The 23,211-nt window shown below is 39.1% G+C and overlaps 1 protein-coding gene across 10 annotated transcripts in view; it reads right to left on the bottom strand.

Moving 5' to 3' along the window:
* mef2d (myocyte enhancer factor 2d) overlaps window positions 1-23,211 on the bottom strand; it is a 104,780-nt gene that overhangs the window by 20,741 nt on the left and 60,828 nt on the right. For all 10 annotated transcript variants that reach the window (XR_014279599.1, XM_082551144.1, XM_082551146.1 and 7 more), the window contains exons 4-6: window positions 20,841-20,966; window positions 12,841-13,072; window positions 9,023-9,079 (exon numbers count right to left, since the gene is read on the bottom strand). Coding sequence is in view for 9 of the 10 variants with exons in the window: in XM_082551144.1 (XP_082407270.1) it covers window positions 9,023-9,079; window positions 12,841-13,072; window positions 20,841-20,966 (415 nt within the window). In the remaining variant the exon portion in view is untranslated. The remainder of the gene's footprint in view (window positions 1-9,022; window positions 9,080-12,840; window positions 13,073-20,840; window positions 20,967-23,211) is intronic.

Below are 23,211 nucleotides of genomic sequence, written 5' to 3'. Positions count from 1 at the left end.
CTGCACATAAGTGGTCCGCAGGTGCGCATTCGCTGTCAAAATAAAAAACACGCACAAGGGTTAGGGTTAAATTCAAAAACTGTACTTTTGAGTTAAAATATATATTTATAATTTTAATAAATGACAAATTAAAAATGCATGAACATTTTTTTGTATCGAAAAAATATCGAACCGTGACACCAAAGTATCGAACCGAACCGAATCGTGAATTTTGTGTATCGTTGCACCCCTACTAACTATGTGTAAATTGATCTAAGGGACTTTATATATAATATTTAACTTCATCTCTTAAGGCTTTCCTTCCAAATCATTTATTAAAATGAACAGATGTCAATTTGCCAAAAAATGAAGAATTATCCAATACACAAGATGCTTAAAAGAGTGCATATTAAGAAATTAACCCTGTTCTGATCTCACATGGAAGTCTGGTAATGTTTGTTTTGTGTTTTAGTTAATGAGAAATGTATGAAAAGTCAAAGATAATTTTTTAAGGCCATCTAGTCCAGATGAGTAGCTCACTGATAAGTTTTTAATAATTTCAACAGTGGAGCTTTACAAGGTCTTAAATATGCACAATACATTTAATTACGTTTAAGGTTAAATGAACTGGTTTTAGTCTTTTCATGAGGCTTGTTGACAGTATTCAAAGATAAAATAACTTCTGGTTTGCAGTGTAAAAGTTCTCTCCCCCTTGTTCTTTTGATCTTTAACGTCGATCAGGGCATTCCAGTAACATGTCTGGCCACATTACAGCATGCTACACCTGTTGAACGCACCCTCCTTTGAAATGGCACAACTGCCACATTCCAAACCTGAACACTGCCACACAACAGTTACTCTAAGAAACAAAGCCTGATTCGTGACGTGCTTCTGTCACAGAAAAACACTGCACGATACAATGCTGCTTCCTCTCCCATATTTACGTTCTTTTCTATTAGTAGGTTGTGTATTGTATTTAAGATGGGTGTCGTTGGGGTTTTTTGTCTACTGTGTTTACCTTTGTTGCCTATTCATGTTAAATCAAGTTTAAAAAATTAAAACGAACGATGGATTTGGTGGTGATGTGGAAGATGGAGGATATCTGCTTGTCATAACAACAAGGCTCCAGCAGACAGCAGCCTGTTCGAGGCTAAAAGACAAGTAGGCTCAAACAGAGACTCAGTCACAGAGTATATAAAAAGGGGGACAGCAGGGACTTTCCCAGCCCTAACACACACACACACACACACACACACACACACACACACACACAGACAGTATTCCCCTTGGACAGACAAGGGATATGTGTGATAGCAGTTCTCCATGACGCTGCCTCCAGACACAGTGGCATGTGACTCTGCTTCATCTCAGTCTCACACACACACCTCCCATAAACGAAACCTCACAACAACAACTAGAAGCGAACACTACCTCTGTTATCAGCTCAGCGGGAGGGAGACCGGGCAGAGAGGGAGGAAAGAGGAAAAGCACAATAGGAGCAAAGGAAGGAGTAATAGAGGGATAAATGGTGGAAAAGGGAAGGAGGCTTGAGAAGTTAAGGCAAAGCTTCTTAATGTGAAGCACCTTTAGACATCATGTGAGACAAAGAGAAAGAGCTTTATAAAAAAAAACAAAACAAAAGAAAGATATGAAGATGAAAAGTAGACCCTGACAAATAGATTTTAAAAAGAGTAAAATATGATTAAATATAACCTAAATAGGATTAGATGAACATTATGAAAGAAAATAAAGTTACAACACAGCTATAGTGCAGTACATGATAAGACCAAATTTACCCAAATTAAATTTAATCAGAGGCAGAGGCAAATAGAAAAATCCTCAGACTTGATTGAGCTGCCGTAGACTTGAACTTATCTGAGACTTTGTTGAAAATATATGAAGGAAAAAAACCCTGAATGCTGAGTCTTCATGTTTAGTTTTGACTCTGGGGATATTAAGCAGACCTGTTCTTGTCCTAGAAGATTTGACAGGTCTGGATAGTTCCTGACAGAGCAGTATCAGATTTGTTCTTTGGCCCTAAAACATGATATAGACAAAGAAAGAAAGCTGGAAACAAAAAGAGATAAAGCAGAGCTTAAATAATTGCACTGTATAGTATTACCATATAGTTTATGTTATTTCCTCCAAGTAGGAAAACAAAACAAATCTTCAATAACCCCTCAAAGAAAAGAAAATGATCATTACAAGAAAAAAACAAACAAAAACAAAACAAAACAACTATTAGCCTTTAAACTGAATTTCAAGTGTGAAGAAGGAAGGCAAGAAATGATAGAAAAAAGGAGAATTAAGAAATTACTCAGAACTGTGGGAGGGAAAAGAGAAAGGAGAGAAGGAGGAACCAGTATGGTCAGGAACAAAGGAGACAGGGAACAACCAAAGAGTAAGGTATATGGAAAAAATCATTAGGAGGGAAGGAGAGACAGGACAGAGAAGGTACTGGAAGGACATGTGAATGCTGGGAGGAAAAAAAGATGTTGCAGAATACAGCAAGGTAGAAACAGATGGAATGAGACAAGCCAGGATAACAGTAGAGGATGTCAGAAGAAGGTACTGTAAGTCAAAAGACAAGAATGAGATGAAGCAATACGAGATGATAAAAGAAGAAAAGGATGGTGGAAGAAGTAGGACGGGAAGCAAGGAAGTAGACAAACTATGACCACGACAAGAGGACAAAGGAAGCTAGCAAGGAAGAAAGAAAGTGGGCTTGAAAAGTCATTTGTAAAGAAAAGACAAAACAGGATAAGGATGGAGATACTGAAAGCAACAGGGACAGAAGAAGGGGGGAAGAAGGAGGAAAGAAAAGATGCCAGCAGGTAATGAGGTAATGAGACAAGAAGCAGAGGGCATAAAGTGACCACATATTAGATATGACTGAAACAGAAAGGGAATACAGGAGGAGTGGCAAGAAAGCTACTTAGGAAAAAGGAATGAAGCACATAGGGATGAAAGGGTATCTGGTTACAGAGGCGGGGGGGTGGAAATAAGTAGCAACAGAGGAGGAGAAGATAATAAGGGAGGAGTAGAGATGAACAGAAAGGCTAGGAAAGGAAAAAAAAGCATTTAGGAAATGAGGGACAGAAGGTAGAGAGGTAATGCGAAAGGAAAAAGAAGAGTTTGTTTTTCAGCATCATCTGACCAGTGAGAACACCTGTGTCCTGTTGACGCACAGTGAACCCTCATTACATCAGGTGACTCGGGGAAATTCTGCGATCCTCCGTGTGTTTCATGCTGCACAATGTGCACCGAGCACTTGTGCATGTCTCTGATGGAAATCTGTTGCTGTTCACATTGTGTTCATGGCTCTGTGTAAACAGAGAGGGTGGTGGAGTCGTGGCGATCCAGAGTCAGGAGTTACAAACAATGTGAATACGAGTGTGAGCCTCTGCTCGAGTTTGTGACGCGTTTTTCACTCGCCCTCAAGCCAACTCCAAATCCCCTTAGAGAAAATAAAGATGGAGTGCTGAGATGCTTGTGTAGCCCTGTATGTGCATGGATATCTGCTTACACTATACTAGACAAGTGTTGGTTTTAGCTGGAATTTGGAGATGCAGATTACTGACACATTTTTGTGTTTACTGAAGTCATTTTTACAAGACTCCAGACGCATTCTTGTTTGGACACTAAGGGATGAAAAATGGTAAATTGTGGAAAAATATGTAACAGCAAGGAATAAAACACAAAGACAGTATAAAACATGGTCCCCCATTTCCTTGGAACTCTGAATTCTGAAACATCAACATCAGCTTTTTGAATGCTGCCATGCTTTCTTTTTTCATTTTGTTTTTTTTATTTTGAACGACAGAATTTAACTATTCAATTCTTTTTTTTTAATTACTGGAAAAACAAAATTGAGAAAATAACTTGAAATTTCGAGTTAGGCATCTTAAAAATTTGTGTTAGCTCTGCCAATCAGGAATCTCAGTGAAGGAAGTAATTTCCTTGTTACACGGAAGCAAATGGTGCAGACACGCACAATCAAAATCCAGGTAACATGGAGATAAGCTTCCTTATTGGCAGCACTAACTCGAGATTTCAAGTTTTTAACTTAAAATTTTGAGATACCTTAGTGAAATTTTTCAATTTTCTTGGAATTTGGAGTTAGGCATTTCCAAATTTTGAGTTATTAATTCAAAATTTTCTACTATAGATATAAATATATATATTTTTAGTGGTGGAAACAAGCTTCCATATTTACCTTATGTGGATTAAATGAATTAGAGGAGCAGATTCTGATTAGGAAGCCTATGAAACAACATGGCCACACCATAACTCATTAATTCAAGTGGATGAGTTACAAAAAAACCACCCCAATCAGAGCTGTTATAAAGGGGGAAAACAATGCAGCATCTGCTATAGGCATGCTTTCAATTGTTGTAAAGTCTGGCAATTTAACACAGCAGTCTATAGCAGACTTCCTTTTGGAGTTAGCCGCAAGTGGTCAAAAGAGAAATGTCAGTTTTTGCCACGTCCTCTTGCCTTCACTTTTCAGCTTTGGAGGTTGGCCCTGACCTTCAAAATGTACTTTTAAAAAACTGAAATCTACAATACAAATAAATCTGACTTATTTTCTAACATAACCAGCAACACAAAACAACTTAGCTTTACACGTAACTGTGAAAATCAACCGAAGAAGTAAAGGATGTATAATCCCATATTTCTAGCTGTATCTAGTAACAAATAGAAATTTGTCTTGATCTGCTGAGGTCTGGAGCTTTCTGCCTTGCCCACAGAATGCATTTGAATCGAGGGCACAAATGAAAATGGAAAAATGAAAAAAAAGATAAAAACCTACAACTAAGGTAAGGCAAAAAACAAACATACACATTTTTAGAGGAAAAAACTGCCCTACTTACAAAGAAATGTGAATTTTGAATAACAGAAAAGAAATTCTTTTGTGTTTATCTCTGGTCTTTGTTTTAATTCCATGCTTGCTTGTTTTCTACCCTCTCAGTATCTCTTTTACATTCTAATATAATAACAAACAGAAACTAAATAATTTTTATGTTTTCCTAAAAAGAACTACAAGAAAAATGTTAGACTTAACAGAAGAGTTCAAACTTGCAGATTTGTTTTTGTTTTTTATTCCAAGCAGTTAAAAATAGCATACGCTTATTGAGTTGTGGACCCCGTGTTTTCGTGCCGAGTCGTGAAGTGACTGTATTTTAATACTTCGTGTGTTTATATTTATTGTTTACACTGAGCATCCAGAAGCTCACATGAATATAAGTCCTATTCTGAGCATGAGTCACAGAACCGCTCTGAGACATCTGTGGCTTTATTTGTGTACGTTGACTGTTCGAATGCACTTTTCCATATACTTTACATGTGTTCTTGTCAGTGTCCGGGTGAACATGTGCGACTACCGTCAGTGTGTGTGTGATGTCTCTTATTACGCGAGGCTGGGCGTGGGAATGTGTGGAATGCTGGGTGACGTCAATGGTGACATTCCCGTAGCACTGACTCCCTGGACAACAGCTGAGAATGACAGATTCAAGAGGAGGGGAGGGGAAGAGGAAAAAAAAAAGAGGGGAAGAAGGGAGGAGAGAAGAAGAGAATGGAGAAGAAGAGATAAAAGGAGTAAAGCAGAGAAAAGAAGAAGATGGGAGAAAAATCTGAAGAAGTGAGGAACTTGAAAAGAGTGGGTTGTACAAAAAAGTAAGAAAGTAAGCAAAAAATAAGACTCCTAGGTATAGAAAGAAGACAGAAAAACTGGGATGAGGAGAGCAGCCATAAAGTGAAAGAGGAAACAAAAGATCTGGAAGAAGGGAGGGAAAAAAATAGGTAACACTGTCAGGATGGTAATGGGAGACACAAAAGATGAATAAAAAAAAGAAGAAGGAGCAGGCAGAGAGTGATTAATGAGATGAAGGAGTGAGATGGGAGGACGGAGTGGAGCAGCCATCCGGGTGGATCAGGTAACCTTAGATGAGTTCTGGTACAACGAGGTTTCATATTTCGACACACGAAGGAGTCGTGATGTGTTTACAGAAGTCCTCGTGGTCACATTCATCCAAATCGAAACACAGATATCCACCTACCTTCTGAGGGTCAACTCAGCACAGCCATTGACAACTAAACAAAGGCTTATTCTTACAAGAAAAATACAATGTGTGAAGAGTTTAATAAAGTTAACAATGACTCATTTCTGAAATACTGTTAAAAACAGCTCTTTGATCTTCAATAACAAGTCCAATTTACAGCATTATTAGTCAGGACATGACTTTAAATGCTTATTTATTGAATGATGACTTGCTTTTAGCAACACTTGGTAAAAAAAGAAAAGTCTCCACACTTTCATTAATAGCTTTGAAAAACTAATATCAATATTGAGCCTTGGCTTTCGAGTATTCCTCTCATACAGTGCAGGGAAGTTAATATAAATGCATTGATTCATTTTGGCCCACCTTACCCTGAGACAATGCGTTTATCAAGTGAATATAGACAGGAAAAAAGCTCCACACCTTTCCACCATATCTATTACTATGGGTTTGCTGGCAGTATCTTTCCCAGCTAATGGGATTTAAGGGGAGAGCTCTGGCTAGTGTCAAAGTCACCTCTGAGGAGAGTCCTTTGCCAAGACAGGGGACAGTTGGATCGGGGGGTGGGGAGGTGCTGAAGGTGGTGGTGAGCGGGGTGGGGCGGTAGATTATTCTAGAGAGAAGATGAGGGGGAACAGCTGAGAGAGACAGCATGAAAAGGGGGGGAGGGAAGCAGTGCAGCTAGAGGGTTGAATTGCGGGTGAGGGGTGGTGGGTAAGCACGGGAAGTGGTTTAAGTGAGGGGAGTTAAACAGGCTGCTCTTTTCAGCGCCAGATGACGTTGGAAAGGTGCGGGGTGGACGCCATTAATCCTATTTTTCAGATTTCCAGAACAAGATTTGACTGGTTGTTCATTTTTTTTAAGCTTGCCTCATTACAGACCATTGAATCACTCCTACGATTTGTTCAGTGATTAAAACAGATCTGGTCTTGTGATCACTGGAGTCTGTTTCCCTTGGTTGGAGAAACAATCAATCAAAGCTTTGTAGGTCAGGATTAATATACAGTACAAATGCTGAGCAGACGTCCGATTCCACTTTTATATTAAGAAGACGACAAGAAATGATCCTAAATGATAAGAGTCTTAGTTTTGCATGGATGGAAAGAGCTTCATTGACAACGACTGTTAAACTGGCTAGTGCTTAAGTTATTACACTCTAGCTCCCAGCTAATCACGTTCTGACACTTTGCTTGTGTCCGTATGTGACAAATACTATTTTAAAACAGTGGCTATACTTTTATTGTTGATTTCTAATATTAGAAAGAACAAAAACAAAGAGAAGTGATGCATGGCACAATCATTGTTTTAATTTTTTTTAAATTTGATAAACTTTAGCTTTGTTTTGGTTTGATTTGCTTCATTTCCTTGGTTACCGTCTCACGCCAGTGACAAGATCAACAAAGCATTTTTGCCAGATGCCGAGGGACTCCTACTGAACTTCACTGGACTAACCCGCACAATTTAAAGTGGCATGCAGTTTGGCATATGAAGTCTGTGGGTGTAAGTGCGTCACAAAAGAAACAGTGACTGATGATGTCTACGTTAGATACTAAACAGGAAACGGAGCTGACAGAGAGAGCTGGTCAGTATATGTTGTTGTTCATTTCTTTCACTGTGATCCTCTGATGCACTGAAGGGTCAATAACAAAACAGAAGATGCCCGTATACACGCAGCCTCTGTCCACCAATCAGGATGCAGCATTAAGTGGCCATAATTGGTGTCGCTTAGCATTGCCAATCAATATCCAAGTGGCAGTTTCGCCCATTTTCAATGACACTTGTGTTATGTTTAGAGGGACATAAATCTCTAAACTCTCTTCTCAATGTACCACAGTACTCACGATGATGAAACCAAAATTAGTGAGACTGACTATTGATCGTTTGGGTCAAAATAAAGTAGAAATAAGACCCTTATCACCCTCACCAGGTGACATCAGCACAATGTCAGGCTGAATAAATGAAGTGAAACAACACGGCACTTTAGTGCGATTAGCATAGCTCACACCACCTTTTAAAAAAGGACAGTTTACCCACAGCAAAATAATATCGACAAGAAAAAGCATCACATTCAGTACATAAAAAATAGTGGAAAAATTTAATTCAATTAAAAACTCATTAACAGTATCATAATTTGAGTATTTTAACATGCTATCGGGTGTTTTACATTTCTTTTTTTTTTTAAATATCAAAGCTGCCAATTAAAAGTGAATGACTGTCATAATAATAATAATAACAATGACAACATATTCAGTAGTGGATTCAATCTTTTGTATTCAATACCTTGAGTTGCACCACAATTTAAGCTGCCATAGAAATCATGAATCTGAGTAAACCTGAACTTACAGTTTGCTTCAAATACATTTATCAGTACTCGGCTCAATTTTCATAATTCATTAAACTGGCACTAAAAATGAAATTTCGAACTCACTTTGAGATTCATGTGTCACATTAAAGCCGGTAGACCCCAGACTGGCTTTCTAATATTGCCGAAGATTTGAATTTAAAAAACAGCTGAGAAGCTTCACAGAAGTTATTCTGTAACATCGACAGTTTCTTTTCCTCTTTTTAAAGTCTCTGCTTGCCTTTCTCCCTCACAACCTGAAACCCATTCTGTTCTTTGGACTGTTGACAAGCAGCTTGTACTGTGACCCTCAGCTGTCGCCAGTCAACAGGTGTTTCATGCTTGTGCTTGCATTTGTGAGTTCGTGTGTGTGCGTGGCTGTTTGAGTTGGCGTCCGAGTTGTGTGAGCCTGCTGCCACACAAAATATTCTGCATTGCTCTGTCTCTACGTCAGTTTCAGAAACCATGTCTCTTTAAAGAGTCCAGCCAAAATACAGGAAGCAAAGAGGTGTGTGTGTGTGCGCGTGTGTGTGTGTGTGTGTGTGTGTGTGTGTGTGTGTGTGTGTGTGCGTGCGTGCATGCGCGCATCTTTGTACCAAAACTGGGAAGAAAGGTAAAAAGATAAAAGAAAACATTTACTTACGGACTGGACTCGGGCACGCTCCATTAGAGTTCCCCAAGTCTCCCCCTAACAGAGCACCTGGGATAATAGGAAAACACACCACAGTCACATAAATAACGCTAAATATTACCTCACATCAAACAGTTAATCTGAGTAGCACTAATCTAAAATGATGCATGAAAAATGAAATCATTAAATCAAGTATCATTAAAAAGTCCTACTGCAATCGATGCTCATTTCACTCACTGAAGGACCATAATTGGTTTCAATTCTGCATTTCCAGTTAATGTTTAAGTGTTAGTTTCATTACTTCTCAATGGCACTTATGTGATATTTTGAGGGAAAAACTCTGAAAGACTAAATGCTCACCTAAAGCTAATTAAAAGTACAATATTATTTAAAAATGAAAGCTCTTCATTGGGAGGAAGACAGTCCATGTTTACAGTGTATTTAACTGCCAGTCAAACTCTCTTGTTACATATTTAAGATCATCAGAATAAACAAAATGTTATATCCAAAGGTATTTCCTCATTCTCCTCATAGGATTACTATGAGGCTACTGGAGTGCTTAGAGACATTATTCTAATGTTAATTTACTATAAATGTGTGAATGTTGAAGCAATTCTACTTTAATCATAAGTAGATGAGTTCTCCTTCTCACGGTTATTGATCGGCACAAACCCACAGTGATATTAACAAAAATCCTGACTTTGGAAAATAAACATCAAACACATTTTACCCTTGCAGTGTAGGTTTGAGAGATTTATCTTCAGAGATTCACAAGCCGGTCTTTAAAATGCTCTGTGTCCGATAACACCAATGTGCGAACATCACAGCATCATATGTGCTGCCTCCTGCACGCTCTATCCAAGCAGCTCTCCCGCCTAAATCACACAGAGTATTTCCAGTAGCGCGAAGGTGTCTGAAGCCGACCATTTCCTGCTGTCTGTCACATGTGAGCAAGGACAACTGTGGAAAATACTTTGCTCTGATTCTCCTGAAATGTGCATGTGTGACAACTGATTTTTTATTTTGTTTTGTTTTAGCTTAGCCCCACCAACAGCGCATCGCATCAAAGTGAATATCATTAAAGAAGCTGTGTTGCTGCTAAATGTTTAAAAAAGCAGGTTTGTAATAACACAAACTTGTGAGAGAGTTTTTCAGTATTTTTCCCAAATAACCAAAAGCATAAAACGCATAAAATAGTAATTTCACTGTTGTCATAAAATTAAATCTCATGTGCTTTGTCTCTAAGCACAGGAAACCGAGACATTTTTATACACTGCAACAGCTACATACATTTATCTTCATTCTAGCAAACATTATGCTTGCTTTTTCCTCACATCGCAGGCAGCATTTTTTCTGCACTGACACTTATTTTCCCTCGGTTGGTGCAATTTCAGTTCTTTGGCTCCAATGCGCTTTAGAAATTTGGGGTCATTAGGGGTGACTGAAAAAAATCTGGCTGGACAGACACATGGAAAAACACCAATAAGCAAAGACAATGAACCCAATGCAACTCTGATAATGTGGGATGCATAAAAGGGTACAGCGATGTATTTGCACTGCTGAGGTTATGAGGAGTAAGGGGAGGGGAGGAAAGGGGCGTCCATTACTGCTACGTGAAACCCACTTGCCTCAGAGAACGGCATGTTATGAAAGATGCTGTAATGCATTTGTTGCGAGTTACATCACCTAATTCTGACTTGCAATGAGATTACGCTGGTCGGAACAAAGCTTGATAAGTAACCTTGTCTGAGTCGCAAAAATGGGGCACGAATCCTTTTAGTCAGAGGTTGAAGGATTGGTTTGCCACACAGAGGCAGCGGGCGCACGGTGTACCAGCCAACCAGTCATAGAAATGATGGATGTCTGTCATTATAGGTAGTGTGCACTTATTTCAACAAGCAGAGGAGTTATTTAGACTGATGGAGCATGCAGGCTGCACAACACATCACTGGTCATTTTGCTGCTTGTCGACTCAGAAGATTCTCTATTAAAACGCTGCTGTTACATAAACCGTGCTTCTGCATAGACCGAGGGCACTTTATGAAATGGTCTTTAAGTAACTACATCACTATGACAACCATGAGTTTAAAAGTGGTTCAAATCATTTCAGTTACAAGAGACATTTAGAAACCAGTACAATAACATGTTTGTCCACAGACTGACTGCTTGGGATGCAAAAAAAAAAAAAAAGGAAAAAGAAAAAGAAAAAGGAAAAAAAATACAATTATTAAATGTCAAAACGAAACATTTGAAAACCGATAAAAATCAACTGTACGGAAAGTAGGCCAAACATCGACGGAGAACCACCAGCCACAGGTTTACACGGGGATTTGAGCCTCATATGCATAACACAGAGTGTTGACAGATGCTGCTAATTAACATTCAATGTGGCGTGACCCATATTTACAACAGTTTGCAGGTCATGTAGTTACTGAAAGTCCTTTTTCAAAATCCTTGAGACTAAGTGATTGTTTAATGAAATCAGCAATGTCTGAAAGACCTCTTTGTTCAATAATGTTTCCCTTCAAAATAAATAAAAACCGCTAAACTGTATTTCAAATGTTCAAAAAGACATAATTCAAGGCAAACTATTTTTGTCATCATGCAACAACACTAAGAACATTTTCCACTGACATGGCGTTGGTGCCAGTGTACGACTGGTTTCTCGCACTGTCAAGACTAAATAGCCCACAGAAGCACCGCACCACAAATCCGGCGCGCCCCATCATCAACATCGGCAGAGAAGGGAAATCATCAACGTCTGGCAGATTCAGCCTACAGAATCTGTATGCCATATTTTACACCCATGGAAATCACCTCAAATTCTTCGCGTAACAATGCATAATGACCGGTTATCAAACCTGACAAAATGTGGGCTGATTTCCAAAGATCTGACTTGGACTCTATGACACAGGGGCAGCTGCAGTGGTCAAAAGGTTTTCCAGTTACTGTTACTTTTGTTGCATTTTTCCCCTCAAAAAACAGTTTTTTTTATTTTTGTCTGTCATTAAATATGATAATCTCTTTGTTTGAGCTTTCACAGTGAACATGACTACACTTGTCAGGTTTTACAGAACTCTAAGGTTACACAAGGTTACGACTGAACTGCATTAAAAGCTGGAACACTGAATGTCAAATGGTTATCGGCCATTTTACTGAACAAAGAATTGCAGAATTTTAAGAATGATGTATTTCTGGCATTATTTAGATTAGGGGTACAAGTATGCACACATTTGAGAAACAGTGGCAAGCTGCAGCCACTAAAAGAAGAGGTTTTTAGTGGGTGCAGCCGAAAACAAAAAAATATGAGATTTTAAAAGTTTTTTTTTTTTTTAAATGTAAAAAATAAAATAAATATATATATATATATATATATATAAAAAATCATATTATAAAGACTTAATGTAGCCAGAAATTTCTAGTCTGTTCATTTTCTTTTTAAATATTGTCTCCATGTTTTCTCCAATACTTGTCAATCAAGCAGTGTGGGTGGCAGTCTAATGGCTTTTTTTCTTTAGTTATCTTTTGAAGAAGTTTTGAGATTTTGTCAGTTTGTCTTCTTTGTTCTTCAGTCTATCTCAAAACTGTCGATGTTTTCAAAAAAAGTAAAATTCATCAGTTGCCTAGCATCAGAGGATCCTTCACTGACAAAACCCAATCAATGTTTAGAACTGCAAATTGAAAACCTACACTGTTGATCGATCAATCAGCTGCTGGTATTAAAATTGGAAGTTTATGTATGAGAAGATGTTTCAGATGATTATTATAAGTTCACATTATCAATCCACACAGAAAACAGAGCATTTTATTTTGTTCATGCTGTTTCTTACCTGCACTGGCTGGCCGCTGTGGTAACCCTGGCGACACGGTGTTTCTCTGCAGAGCGGGTTGCTGTGGGGAAAGGAGCCGGGGATCTGTGAGGGTGGAGGTGACAAAGGAGGTGGTGGTGACCAGGGCGCCGGAAGGGTTGTTACTGAACTGAAGGGCCGCCGCTGCCGCTGCGTTCTGGTTGGATACTGGCACGGTGACTGGCATGGAGAAGGTGGGCTGTGGGACTGTAGACTGGTGGAATGACAGGAAGAGGGCAAAGATTAGAGTGTGGCCATGTTTATCCACCCTCACATATAATTATATATTATAAAAAAAATAATGAACAGGTGATCAGTTAGTGATCAGCAGCAGTGCAAACAAGCCTGCAGGTCACACACACACACACGCACACACACACACGCACACGCACGCACACAGCTGCAGCAATAAAACCGATCACAATGAGAAGAGTCTTCCCAAAACGAAACTTTAAAAAGTTACACAACAAAGGAGAGTCCTACTTTAAAGCAACAACATAAAAAGAAACGCAAGTGGAACATCTTCTGTTTTGCACGCTAATTATTGTTTCAAGAATTTGTAGCTATTCTTTCAAGCTTATTTCACCTTGATAAATATATTTTTCATTTAAAGGGCAATTTGTTGTGAAATAATACAGTAGTGAATTATTTCAGTAGTTCAGAATTACTTGAAAAGTAGAATTTTTTTTTTTACCCCAAACACTTTATCTGATTTGAATTTGGCTCCTCTTCAAGACTGTCTCCTTTTGCTCTGCTGGGCAGCTTTCAGTGCTGTTGCAAAATTTGATTTTGATTAAAGAAAAATGTTTGTATTGTAAATTTTATTGTACATCCAATATACATACGAAGAAGGAACTTTTAATCCTTGCATAATGACTGATGTCTCCACTTTTTAAAGTTAAAAAACAGTTAATAATTAAATAAATAAATACAGAGGGGGGGAAAAAAAATCACTCTTCCCAAAACTAGAGCTTTGTATTCCAAAACAGGTCAGTGCACAAGAATAAAAATAGTATACAAAAAAAATTGCAAAAAACTGATTAGCATTGGGAATATTTGTTTCCTACACTGATAGATATTTTCACCTGTTTAAAGAAAATCAGATTCAAAAAGCTCAAATGCTGACACAAAAATAACTTCTTTGTTTTTCAAAGAAATCATTTATCATCATTAGCCTTAATGGCTAAAGTAATGAACAATAAACAGGAGTCCATGAATTCTGAATATCATATCATATCATATGTTTCAGATCTAAAACTTTGCAGTTAGTAATAACTTTTAAATCATACCCGTAAGATATTAAAAATGATCCTCAATAACTGAAATCTACCTACACTGCATTGGTATTCTGTCACGGTGAAGATTTTTTGATTCTTTGCTTGTTTGTCAAGCTTCACTCTTGAGGCAGGAAATCAATTCAAAAGTATCAGACATGTCTGATGTTTGCTGTTTCTACTGTGCTTTAAAAGAACACAATTTTGTTTTGGAAATAAAACTCTTCAAAACAACCAAAAACACACACATCAAATCTCAAACACACGCAGACGCACCCAAACGCAGACACACGCACACTCACTCACTCAGTTGTCATGCAAGGTGACTTGGTGAAAAGGCCAAAAAGCTGTCTCGCCTTTCACTTTTCATGCCAGGTTAAAACTTGTCGCAGCAGCAGCAGGTTATTGCTCGGGTTATTGGTGACATTTCATAGCGTGCTTGTCACATTCCAGCAGCATCCCACCACCCCCACTGACATGTGCTCATCACTGGGGATTTAAGGAAATATTCAGCAGGAGCTTGCCTACCAAAATGGGGTTTGCAATATTACTCTTGTTCTCAAAAATCCTGAAGACAGTCCACCTTTCTGTTCAAAAACGTATCAACTGCACTTTTTTTTTTTTTTTTTTTTAAAGAAATGATCAGTCTCGTCACCTGAGTTGATGAAGTGTATGACCAGACGTCCCCGAGTGCAAAAAAAGAGAGAAAAAAAAGGAAAATCAGGGGCAAGGACCTCGGGTTGTCCAGCAGTCCGACCCATTTCACCCTGTTCCAACTCAATCTGAAATAAGGACTTCTATATATAGAATATGGGCCACCGCTGCACTGTACTGTACTCAAACTGCCTGGGACCCAGTTTAATATCAAGGAGGACGAGGGCACCTTCCTGCCCTTGATCTCTACCTCTTTTCCCTCTGCACTGCATTGGAGATCACACGAAAATAAGGGAGTTATGGGACTGAAACCAAACCAAGTGCTAGTTTATTCAGTCAAATCTCAAAAATTGTTACTTGATCATAGGTTTTCCTCAAACAACTAAACAACTTTTTCCCAACTAATAAAGTGGTCTTTTTATATAAACCTCAACAACAAAAATAATCATCTTTATTCATTATTTTATAATTAGGGTTTTTTTTCGTCACACAAAGTCTAAACAGAGTAAAAACTGGCCCTTTTTTCATAAAACAAACAACAAATTATAGTTCCACAAAAAACCTTTCAATTTATTCGCTATGTTAGCCTTGAAAAATGACTAATCTTTATTAAATCTTCCAAATACATGAAATGTAAAATTCACTCTTCAGCCTACAAAGAGAAAGTTTGCAAAGCAGGCTGTACAGAGAGAGCTGTAAGTGGCTAACAGGGAGAGTGAAGAGAACGGCTAACAGCATTGCACCACTGCACACAGGCCAAGCAGAAGGTAAAGGAAGGGCATGGATAAATGGGAAAGGGTGGACAGAGGTGGGGTTAATCCAAAGTGGGCCAGAGGTGTATGAACGCAGAGCATAAGGATCCAGAAAGAGTTTATCCCTACAGTGCTTGGGAATGTTTTTTTTTCTTTTCAGTAATAGATTTCATTATATATTTTTTCTTACTGGGAGAACAACTACAAACAGAGGACAGAGCTGGAGTCTTTGCTGACGGCCATTTTTACCGAATACAAAGCAATCAAACTGTCACCTTTACCTGAGCCTGAAACGCTCTACTTTCCCATTAATCAAGTCTAAAACTTACTAAGCTACAGTTAAACTACGGTTAGAGAGAGAGAGAAAGATGGACTGCAGTCTGTATTTACAGATTTAAAGTTGGAATAATGGAACTGTGGTTTTAAATAAATTGACAATAAGTAATAGCATTCAGGACAGAAAATATCACTGAAGACAATGTGACCTTGATGGTATATTTGTGGTGATTTGGAATTATGAAAAATAGGATTTGAAAAAATCTAATTAGACGTTAGAAGCAGAGTCAATTTTTAATAATAATATAATAATTATAAATATCGTTTAAGCCACTTTAAACTGACCTATGAATCATTCAAACACAAGGTTAAGCCAAGGTATGAACCAGTGTTGTATCAATCAACCATCTATCAGCAGTCTTTTGCAAAAACATAATTTGTTCCCAAATTTAACAGTTGAACTACAGAAGATTCTCAAAAGTAATATATTTGGCAGGCATAAAACAGCATTTTTTCACAAACAAGGTGATTCACCAAAAATTTTGAATGTAGGGAAAAAAGGATAAAAGAGGGATAAAAAGCTGAGGTATAGCAAATAAGACAAGGACTGGACTGAAAAATCAGTGGCCACAGCTTTTATGAATCAAAACTTAAAATCTTTGCTTCAAATGTATGTTAGTTACATGTACGGCCATCTGTAAAACATGGTGGACACTATATCATGGTTTGGGGCTGGATTTAATTTCAACTAAAGAAACACAAAAAAATATGACCCACCATGCAATACAATCTAGAAAGCATCTGATTGGTAAAATCACTATTTTTCAGTAGAATATATCTACAGTAAGCGTCTAGCTGAATAGAACAATGTACACTAGAACACTATAAGTCAAGGATTGGCCTCCAAACACCTAAACACTGCTGAAGCAGTGTGGGATCATCTTAACAGAAATCAAAAGGCAGAAAACATTCAAAGAAGAGCTTTGAATGTCCTTCAAGAAACCTGGAGAACTATTCCTGACAACTACTTAAAGAAGTTCTAAGAAAGCTTGCGTAAGAGAGTTTAGTAGTTATACCAGATATTGCCTTCCAAGCTTGTAATTGCATGTTTCTGTACCAACTTCCTATTATCCTGACTGAATATGAAAAATGAGAAATGACTCAAGAGTACTATGCATACCTTAAAAAACAATCCTCTTCAGCTGTCTGTCTCTTTATTGGTACTTTGTAATACATTTAGCCATCGACTGTTTGCTGCTCGCCACCATTCCACAAGACCTTCATATCTGTATCAGCCTCTGGTTGCTTAGGAGATTGGTGACATAACTCCAAAACCTCTTCATTTATTCTGTAAATATGAATTTTAAATTTGTCTTGACCCTGCTCTCCACTGTGCTACACTGAGAATTAATCCATGTCTTTGGCAAATTACAAGAGAATTTACATCTGCCCACTCTGACTCCATTTAACACTGCTGCTCCTAATTGCAGAGAGGAGGGTTAACTGGGTACTGCTCCTCATCCTGTGGATTTAGCACAGAGGATGGGAACCATAGAAAAAAATAACAAGAACCTGTTAGGTAAATAATTGACTAGGAGCTTTTCCAGAGGCTCATGTGAGGAAGCTTAAGGCCTCTTCTGTGTGAAGAGAACAAAAAGAGGGGAGAGAAGGCTAACCTATTTTCCCTCGGAGGAGCTCTCTCAACAAGGGTGTGTTTCCTGGATGCAAGGGTAAATCAGAATGAATTAAACTCATGGCCTAGTTTCCCTTTTCCTCCCTCTTGTCCTGAAAGCCTTTGAAAGTTTTCTCTTTTTTCCCCTTTTTCAACTGTAGGATTGTCGCATCGTATTTGTAAGAGGCTGCAGATCTGAACACAGATGCAACATTGGAAAAGTGTTTGACGGACCTTTAGATGTCCCAGCAGTTGACCAGTAAATTAGCTTTAGTTGTTTAGTTCTATGCCCCCCTCACTCTAATTTCTTTCTGACGTCACCAATATTTGATCCTAAATAAATAAAAAGAGGCTGAATGACTCGCAGCTCACCTTCTCCAAAACATCTGATTCTCACTGAAAATTGTTTTATTTGCAGCTCTTAACAGAAACTATTAATAGGGATGCTGAGAGTCCTCATGCTTTCATGGCATGAAATTCAAAGCTAAACTAATCTCAAAACTAAATTAGATGTGATTAAGTGTGCAGCAGTTTCAATAACACCATGTTTCACTTGACATTCATACCAAGCTTATACAGGAGACAAAACATTCAGCTTCTTGCTGAAAGGCACCATGGAGGTGGTTGTTAAAAGGCAGAAATCTATTTCTTATTCAATTTCCTGGCCCAGAATCTCAGAGCCAGAAAAGGATCAAACCAGGGGCCCTCCGGTTAGGAGAAAAAAAACAAAAACCCAAAGCTCTTTTCTCTTGCCTACTACAGTGCCAGTTTAACAGGAAAAGATACGTTAGCTGGGGGCTCGTTTAGCCAAGTGTCCTGCCCGTTCTCCCTCACCACTCTCTTCCTACCTTGGGAGGTATTTGAGTACAAGTGGGATTAAGCTTGTATATCCCGGCCCCTATCTGTCATGCTGGGGATTATGATGCTGAGGGGAGGAGTGGCAGGTGGTGCTGCATGTTTCTGATTACTGGTTGACCGTGAAAGGTGTGCTGGAAAACCAGACAGGTAGGCAGGCTGACTGGGACACCGAGGGGCAGAGTGATGTCGGGGCAGCTTGTCGCTAGAGTCATTTGCTAGCAGCGTTACGCTAGCATACAAATGGCATGAGCCAAGAGCTGTAGCTCTCTAAGTGCAGTAGATTGAATCCGCTTCTTCTTCTTCTGTGGTTTTCTCTTTTGAGAAAGTCTTTTTAGAGCTATTTGTCTCACACAGCACAGAGAGGCTGATGGAGGCAGGGTGGATATCAGGAGGGGAGAGATTCACTGAGCTGATTAATCTGAGAGGCAGCTCATTTTCTCCATTATGCTCTGATGTATGTGAGATTTTAGTAAATTAATATTAACATTAGCACTTGATGTCATTTTGAAGAAAGCCTTTTCTTCCCTCCAAACCACCAGTGTGTTTTTTATACTAGTTTTGTCCATAAAACTGCTTTTAATTTAACAAATAGTGTGTTTCAAGCCTTTAAACTGAAAACCAGGCGAAGGCATAGTCTTTCCATCGCTCTAGCTGTAAACTAGATATGTAGCTGACAATGCATACATTATACATTGTTCATAATTATATTGCTTTTCACAGTCCTATTTTCATAAACATATGAACAATTACAATTACAATTACAGCATGATTATGAGACTAGTCATGCATACCACAAAACAAGCCTAATACAGTAAAGAACAACAATAAGAAAAAAGAAAAACGCCTCCACCCTCCATAAAGGTGTAACACCAAAGGTGTGACTGTAGTAAACAACTACTGCCTAACTATTCTGCAGAACCTCAAAGTGACTGTGTCCCATCCCAAGCGACCAATCAGGGGGCCGGCAGACAGGAAGAGGAGCTGTAAATTAAGTGCTAGTCATTAAAGTGACATTAATGGCATTATTGAGCAGAGAGGAAAAAATGAATCACAGAGAAATTGGCAAAGAAGTAGAGCGGTAAAAGGGGATTGGCAGAGCGCCAGTCAGGAGGCAGAACCTGGATAATGTCAGGAGCCCATCGGAGGAACAGGACTACACTGGGACTAAAGTGACCTCAGTAATGCTGCTAATAACAGCCGGTTATCAACTGCACTCTGGCTTCCTATGTGTTATCTGAGAAACAGACACAGCCCTGGTGGATACAGACTATCTGAAATTGCAACGCTCTTTCTTTAATGTTGCTAAGTATTACACAATTGGTGCATTCAGTCAAAAAAAAAAAAAATCTGACTGCTCGAAGGCATGCTCCAAACGTGTTGATTATTACCATAAAACATGATTTCCCCTTGCAATATTAGTTGCTATGCCAACTTTTGTGAGAACCAGGGACCTAGTTATCGCTCCTCTCCCTCTGTTGTTTATTCTTGTACGTTTGCGAACTTGCAGAGGCATCAGAAACATTGTATTAAAAGCCATAATACTCCTGAGAATGTGCTTCACTGTGATGACTGTAACTTCAGATGAATAATCACAGTTAGCATGCCCTATTTGGTGTCATGCTGCTTTTTTAAGGATCACTTTCTGTCTTACACATGCGCAGCGCTGCAAAAAACAAAACAAAACAGCAAAAAAAGAATATTATTTGTCTTTTTTATGAGTCCTAGGAAATTTAACTGCAGAAAACGAATCTCCATGTACCCCATAAATTATGTCTATCTGAGCTATGTTACTTTAAAGTTATTATATTCGTGTTGGTTGTTGAAAAGACCAAACAACATTGGAAACACAACTTTAGGCTTTCTTACAAAAAAATAATACCATTCCATTAATTAATGATGAATGTGAACATTAGTTAAAATTTTACTTTTAAGAGGCTTCCCTTATGAACTTGGCTGCTCTTATTTCTTGCTGAAGCACACACCATCAGTGGGGTGGGGTGGTTGTGGGTAGTGATTTGGGGGATGGGGATAGGTGCTATTGGTAAGCGGTGAAGTAGAGAAGGTAAAGGAGTGGGGAATGGTGAAGGCGAGTGCTCTGTGAGTAGTCAGGCCACCATCAGCAGCCGGAAATCTCCGGTTGTCCGGTCAGCGGCAGCAGCAAGGTACCAACATGAAGAGGGGGCAGGGTTACGCAGAGTGGTGGGAGGTACTCACTGACAGCCTATAGTTCTGCATCATTTTATCAAACTCCTCGTCAATTTTTTTGTATTTCTCTTCAGTGCGGGGGGTGAGGGAGAAGGGCTCCTCGGGGTCTGGGCTCTCAGAGTCCCGGTGCTCTTTCTTGTTCAGAGCCTTCGATCCCCAAACAAAAGAAGAGAAGGCAGACAGGGAGAGAGAAAGAGAGAGAGAGAAAGAGAGAGAGAGGAAAGTAGAGAAAAAAGGGAGAAGAAGAAAAGGGTAGGTTAGATAAGGTGACAAAAATGTGATTGTACTCACGCCGTAGCGCTTGAAGAGGCTGTCCAGGTCCTCGGTCTTGCGGTCATTTAGCGGGCTTTGGTCGATGGAGTCGTCGCCGTCGGGCTCAGGGCTGTTGCAACCGTTAAAGCCTTTCTTTCGCAACGTCTGAAGCGGTTAAAGAGGGGTAGAGGAGGAGAAGGAAGCACATTTACATTTCATTTTTCCATGCACATATTGAAATTAGCACACAGTGAAAGATTTTCATTTCTCAAACACAAATGAACATCTTGATTGCATAAAATGTGCTGACTCCTACGCTATTCATTGTATAAACATGAGCCAGCTAAGGTCAGATGGAACAATTTGACCCTGATGATGACATAAAAAGAGTTTGTCTTTTTTTCCTTGCGGCACCTTCTGTGAGCAGAAAAGCTGCCTTACAGAACACACATTCTCAACTTCAACCTTTGAAAATCCTCTGTCGATTTGTGAGGTCAAAGTTCGTAACATCTGCCACCCACCTGAAAGCAAGTTATTAAGGAAGAAACTGTACTTGCTTATCCAGCAGGTGCACTCAGGAAGTTATGGTTTAAAGGGCTGAAAAACTACTGAGTCTTATTCCAACTGCAGAAAGCTTTCAAATCGGAGGATGTGGTCTGAGAGAACAAGGCCAATAAACTATGTGCATGTCAGAAGATACAGCGAGGCATCACACTTGTGCACACGTTGGCTAATCAACAGTGTTAGTAATTGGTGTGAAGCTTTGCACTGAGGAATGTGGTAAAGTAAAGCAAAAGGGTAAAGGGTGAGCTAGGAAGCATGTGCTGGTATTAGCACTTCAGCTAACGGCAGACAGGTTGCGTCAGTGTTCGCACACTTTGGAAAGGGCGAGAAATGGAAGAGGGAGACCGACGGGCGAGAGAGGGAGATAGAGGCTCTTATTTTGAGAGGATTGTGCTAAACAAGATTTGCTGTTAAGTAGCTTTGCCTGGTGGGCCCTTGACCACAGAGCCAAGCAGAGAGATCCTCGTAGCAAAATGGATCTTAAACTGGAGCTGGAGATCCTACTGTGGTCCAAATACAAGCTTTAGCCTTGAGTGGTGCGAAAAGAAAGAAATCCCTCGCCTTGAAATCTATCCCAAAGGAAAAATAGACTATAACCATGGCCAAAAAAAAGAAAAGAAGAAAAAAGACTCTAGTTCTCACTCCAGCAAGTCATTCCATCCAAAACATTTTTTTATTGAATAAAAAAAAAAAAAAAAAAAAAGAAAAAGGAGGGGAGGGGAGGGGGCATCTGTCTGCGAAGCACTATATTTTAAGCAGCACTCTGTAGAAATCAACTGATTTCAAGAATTATCAAATGACCTTCAGTGTCTTACAAAAAAGAAGCATCATTAAGTCATAGGAAAGTGGCTGTTTAATGAACAAGCAATCACAGGAAAAGAATTTCTTTAAAAGCTCGTAAATCTAGTTTCTAGTATTAACTGTAATGTGCAGTCATGTGAAAAAAGTGAAAAACTAAGTAAGCTCTTATTGCTTCCATTGGTATTATGAGATTAAGGTGCTGCTAATCATATGTGCTTGATTAGATGATCATCAGCAAGTGTGAGCACCTCTATAAAAGCAGGCATACAGATGTGAGCATCCCAGCGAATTCCCCCCAAAGTGAGACCGTGGAAAGCACAGAGAACAACAAGAGCTACATCTCAGAGTCTACAGGCCAAAGTCACGACTTTACAATTACAAAGACACTGAATGATTATGGTTGGTTTTGAAGGGCTGCTGGGAGAAAACTACTTAGGTGTGGAGATGTTTGGCCAAATTGCACCACATTTGTAGAAAACCAAACACAGCATATGAACACAGAGCAAATACTAACAGTGATGATTCTGGCTTGTTCTGCAGATATGGGACCAGGGCATTTTTCAGTGATTGAGTCGACTATGATTAAACAGCTAGAACTGGGTCATGCAACAGAACAATGATTCCAAGTACACCAGCAAATCTGGTGTCTCGATGGTGCAGTAAAACCAGACCTCAAGCTCACTGAAATGCTGTGATGGAACCTCATTGAAAGGTGTGAATAAACAAATGCCTTCGTACCTGAATGAACCCAAGGAACACTGGAAAGAAGAGTGGGCCAGAATTCCTCCACAACGATGTGAGAGAATCATAGTCACACGGAAAGTGATTACTTCAAGTTACTGCTGTTAGGAATGGCTCTACAAGCTACTGAATCATAGGGTTGGGCATAGTTTTTCCACAGTATTGTGAAACAGTCCTTTTTCATATGTAAGTGTAATTTGGGGGTTGAACAAAAACATGTAGTCTACCTAATTTGTAGTTCAGTATGTAAAACAAATAAAACCACTGGCATCTTTTGACATTCAATTACACACAACATATAATG

Source organism: Aulonocara stuartgranti (genome assembly GCF_965226115.1).
Source record: "Aulonocara stuartgranti genome assembly, chromosome: 11".
Classification (NCBI taxonomy): domain Eukaryota; kingdom Metazoa; phylum Chordata; class Actinopteri; order Cichliformes; family Cichlidae; genus Aulonocara; species Aulonocara stuartgranti.
The sequence above is the reverse complement of the archived record's forward strand: the minus strand, read 5'-3'. Positions and strand labels throughout refer to the sequence as shown.